The sequence below is a fragment of the Vigna umbellata genome, chromosome 9 (assembly GCF_029865625.1).
Source record: "Vigna umbellata cultivar VRB3 chromosome 9, Vumbellata_1.0, whole genome shotgun sequence".
Taxonomy (NCBI): Eukaryota; Viridiplantae; Streptophyta; class Magnoliopsida; order Fabales; family Fabaceae; genus Vigna; species Vigna umbellata.
The window spans coordinates 31188051-31192960 of record NC_142173.1 but is presented as its reverse complement, the minus strand read 5'-3'; the positions used below and the strand labels follow the sequence as shown (position 1 = coordinate 31192960).

General features: G+C 31.7%; 1 protein-coding gene across 1 annotated transcript; it reads right to left on the bottom strand.

Annotated features, from left to right (window-relative positions):
* Nucleotides 1-3713: 3713 nt before the first annotated feature.
* LOC124836181 (uncharacterized) lies at nucleotides 3714-4678 on the bottom strand. Its single transcript, XM_047311284.2, has one exon. The coding sequence runs from the start codon at nucleotides 4401-4403 to the stop codon at nucleotides 3912-3914; it is 492 nt and encodes a 163-aa protein (XP_047167240.2). The 5' UTR covers nucleotides 4404-4678; the 3' UTR covers nucleotides 3714-3911.
* Between the last annotated feature and the right edge of the window lie 232 nt (nucleotides 4679-4910).

Here is a 4910-nt window from a genome sequence, read left to right as displayed (position 1 = left end):
CTTAATCACATAACAATATTATTTTACTACACATTATAAATTAATTATTGTCAATTATTATAACATCTCATTTTAATAGTATCAAACTACTAGACTAAAATGTTACATATATGATAACTTATAAGGAATTTGAGGTTACTAGAGTAGAAGATCCTGCCCTTAACAAACAAAAATTATCTATCATGTTGCTTCTATCTTTCAATCAAACGTTGAATCAACATGAAAAGATGTCTCCTTTCTAAGCTCACACCGATTAAGGTGATCATTGCAAAAGTGAAAACAACACATAGACAGACAACACAAAAAGAAAGAGTAAGCTAGATACAAAAACAATTCATATAATACATTAACATCTCAAGCATCACACATAGTTCACATATAACAATTAAATCAAAACATCATAAACATGCCAAGAGTTAGACTAGACTATCCAAATTTAGAATGAATACCGAGCTATGGCGGGTTATGCGTTTGTGGTTAGTCTGTACCGCGTCTTCGGTTATACTGGAAGCACCTAGACTAAAACTTCTTGTCACTTTCACCACATGTATCAATCTTTTCTACTTGAGAATCAATGACCATTAGAGTATCAGGATAACCCCCAAGACTGAGCTTCCTGCATTCATACTGATAATACTTGAAACTAATACCAAGAAGTCCAACCTTGAAACTCATTTTCACAACTTTGAAACAATTGATATCATTTCACATTCACATAGTATACCAATACATGAAACCAACGATCATACATTAAAGAACCAGAAGCAACCTTACAAATAAAAAAAAATCACATGAAATCATTCTATATACATCAATACACAAGAAACAATCCAAGAAGAACAACTAAACAACACAAAAATCCTTTTTAACTCATACTTATAGAAGCAGCGCTCAGTCCCAAAAATTAATGCTCATCATTACAGCCACTGGAAACCTGACGCTCAGCCTCAGCGACACTGGAAAGTGGTGTGGAAGTGCCATGACAAAGGCGTTCAACGCCATATCATAACTTGAAACTCTACTTCTATGACTTTGAGCACTTCCTACACCACTTCAATTAATCCCTAGGACCCTATTAACACTGAAAAACCTCAAAAAATACCACTCTAACTCAAAATGACCACTTAAAACCAAATCAACTTCCCTAAACTACCCAAATTCATTTATACTCATTCTAACACCAATTTCAATCAACCAAAGGTACAAGCAAGTCATAAATGACTCTATGACAAACCCCAAATCATCTTTTTTATCCCAAACCTTCTAATTTTAAATATCATTAGTCAAAACCCCTAAAACTAATTCTAAACCAAGCTAAACTCCACTTATCAACCACCAAACACTCTTGTATCAAATTTCACTCATTTCGACATCAAAAATAACTCTAAATGACCAAATAATCAATCTTAAACTTTTGGTTTTCTCTCCTAACCCTTATACAAAAAATTCACATGTCAAAATCCCTTAATTTGAACTTAAAACCTTCTAAAACCATCACATTGACCCATACCAATTTTCCTATCAGATTGTTACCAACTCAAAGTGCTAACAAGTCATAATTAACATGTAACCAAACATGAAACATCATATTTCCCAATCAACACCCTATCTTACAAACTTGCCTATTAAAATCTCATTTTTTTTTTCAGCCACAAAACCTATGAATTTGATAACTCATCATTCCTTAAACCTTGCTACCAATTCCAGACATCAAGAAAACATTATACAATACTTTTCATGGTCACAAAACATCTAAATCACATCATATCAGAATTAAATAATCAAATAATCAAATATATTCATTTTAAGGAACTAATACTAACATGAAAGTAAGATTGTGATCAAATCAAATTATCATACATGCAAGTACCAAATTTACACAACAAACATAATAAAAATAGAAACACTAGTTTTTCTTACCTTACACCGAAGATACGAAGCTCTAAGAACAAACAATATTTGTTCCCCTCACAAGGAACTCTAGAAACACCTACGAATTACCAAATTGTGATAGGAAAGAGTCCTTAGGACCACAGATTGACAAAGAACCAAGAAATGAATATCAATGATACATGTGTTGGAGTTTCCTAAGTATGATCATAAACAAATAACAAAAGGAAAAAGAGGTAGACACTAACTTGCTCTAAATGAAGAACTGATCGGTTATAAACATATACCTCATTTTTGTGGTCCTAATCATCAAGAAGATGACAAAGGAGTTAAAACTCTTAAAGAGAAGATAAAAAAACTCAAAAAAAAGAGCATTAGAGAGAAATTAAGTGTTTTAGATAATAAAACTAGTTTACGAAATTCTATTTATATTATCAAATTATTTTAATTTTATAATACTGTGTATCATTATTTTAAAACACATACTAACTATATTGTTATATTTTTTAGGTTTTTACGATTATATAATTTAAATTAAACAAATTCATATTCAAATATGACTTTTTAAATTAATTATTATTGTTAATATTTGTATTTTTAGTTGTATTTTCCATAATATATTACTTTAACAAAAATATATCAATAATAATCATACTTATTTGTAATTAATTCATTATAAAATAGTAGTGATAATTAATTATTTAACTTTTAGCTTATTATTAAATTCATTATTCAAATATCATACATATATATATATATATAATTAAAATATTTAAATTTAATAATATAAATAAATAATTTATTTAAATATAATAATAATTATATTAATATTGCTAATACAAAGTTTAAAAAACAAAAAAAAAAGACCGACCCGTGCACAGGGGTCTAAGGGTCTAAGAGTAGTTTGTATGTAAAAACAAAAACAAAAACCAAAAAGGGAAAAAAAAGCGTACTATGATGCTTTTAAGAAAGTGCAGTGAAGAGATGACAGAGAAGGAGACAGCAAGGACGCTCTTTAACTCAAAATTCATGGATATTTTAATATTAAAGAATTATTGACATTATTAATTTCTAACAAAACATTAGAAAACTTATTCTAATTTTATTTTTAATAAATGATATTACATTAAGATACTAAAGAGCTTTTGTACAGCAAAATTAAAAGAAAGTTCAAACACAACCATACAAATAGTAATGTTTTTTTCATTCATTTGTGTGAAGAAACCATGAATAAAAATCATTGATATGAATAGGAAGAATATTTACTAGTATTGATAATATGTGATTTTAAATATATATCTCTTTCTTTATTTTAATTTTAATATATTATATGAAGCAACTATATAAGGTTGGATAAAAACACTACGATAATTTTATTATTAACTTTATATTTTAAAATGAGAACATCTACACAAGATTATTAACTAGACAAAATTTTAGCTAAAATAAACTACCTAAATCAAATTTCGGAAAAGCACACCCAATCACATCCAAAAAAAGAACCCTTTCATGATATTCTCCTACTTCTTTTATACATAATAAACATTATACATTTTTTTAAAAATTTTCAAGACATTAAATACATTATTTTTCATTTAATACAATTTTATAGAGCATTAATCGTCACACTAACTTATAGCTACAAGAACGTAAAAAAATGAACTACATAAACGGCTAAGTTAGCATTTAATTTACAAAGAAATTAATTCGGTCGTAACTTTGAAAATCTAGGGTTTTTTTTTCCTTCATTTGGTAATAGACCCTTTGAATTTTGTATAGAAACAATGAATGCTATTAAAACTATTCAACGAGTGACCCCCGGATTCAAGCACACTTCACTAGTAATAGTAAGCACTTTTACTATTTTACACAAACTTTCCCTTTCGTTTCCAATGTTGGATTCATATTCATTCAATCTAAATCTTAATCTAAATCTACACAATCTAAGCATTCTAAATTACAATGTTGATACCTCTTCTTAACGTACGAGGTGCTGGTGTTTAACCATAACAACCGTCGTTTTAATCTTTACGACACTCGCGACTCGGCGAAGCGTGCGGCGTGTAGTACGGAGGTGAAGCACACGGCGTCGAGAACGGCGTCGTTTCGTCCAACAATTCCTCGACCGCGACGGTGATGGCGACCTCGTCCACCGCCACACGTTCACTTAGCCACTTCTTTTTGTTACACTCCACGGACGAACTGTTACCGTTACCGTTATCGGACTCAACCTCTTCTCTCTCTTCCTCCTTAATGGTGAAGAGCACCCTAGAGGGACCGTTAAGACAGTGCCACTTCATCACGTGCTGTTCCAGCTCCAGGTCCAAGTCATCATCGCTCGGAGAAGACGAGGTAGAACACTGGCGCGAAGCCTCCTGGGGTTCCACGCGCACGCGCGGACGGAGCGTCTGACGCCGTTGCCACAGCACGTACACGATCTCCGCGGCCAGGGCCACCAGAGTAAACGCCGTCACCGCCATTATCGTGGTTCCGAGCTTGCTCAGACCCATCATCGTGAGAGAAAAAGAAAAGCACGATTACGCTGTTCTGCTGCTTCCTGCTTTTGTGCGGTCGGTTGTTGCCCTTGGGTCTTTGTCGTTTCGTTGCAAAAGCCAAAAGGGTGTAATGGGAAATGAAGGTTTTGGCGAAAACCTCAAAAAAAAAAAAGAGAAAAGCGAAGTTTGATAGATAGATGGTCTCTGTGTGTTGGGTTTGCAGGTTAGGTTTAAAGGTGGCAGATGGATAGTTGGACAGAAAACGATGTGTTTTCCCAGGAAATGTGGGTGTTATTATTGCACTGTGACCTTTAATTTTTTTTTACAGAACTTTGAATTTAATGTACTACAGAAATAGAAGTTTTTTAAAGAAGTAAATATCAAGGTGACAGTGGATTTAGTTTTCTCGAGTAAAGTCTTACATTTAAAATTTGTTAATAAAAATATAAAAAAAAGATTTCACTAAAGATACTCGTTAAAAATTGTATTAATAATACGATTTAAATATGTACATGCTCTTTTAAT

Excerpts from the sequence above, each read along its gene's own strand:
- LOC124836181 (XM_047311284.2), bottom strand. The coding sequence starts at position 4,403 with ATGATGGGTCTGAGCAAGCTCGGAACCACGATAATGGCGGTGACGGCG.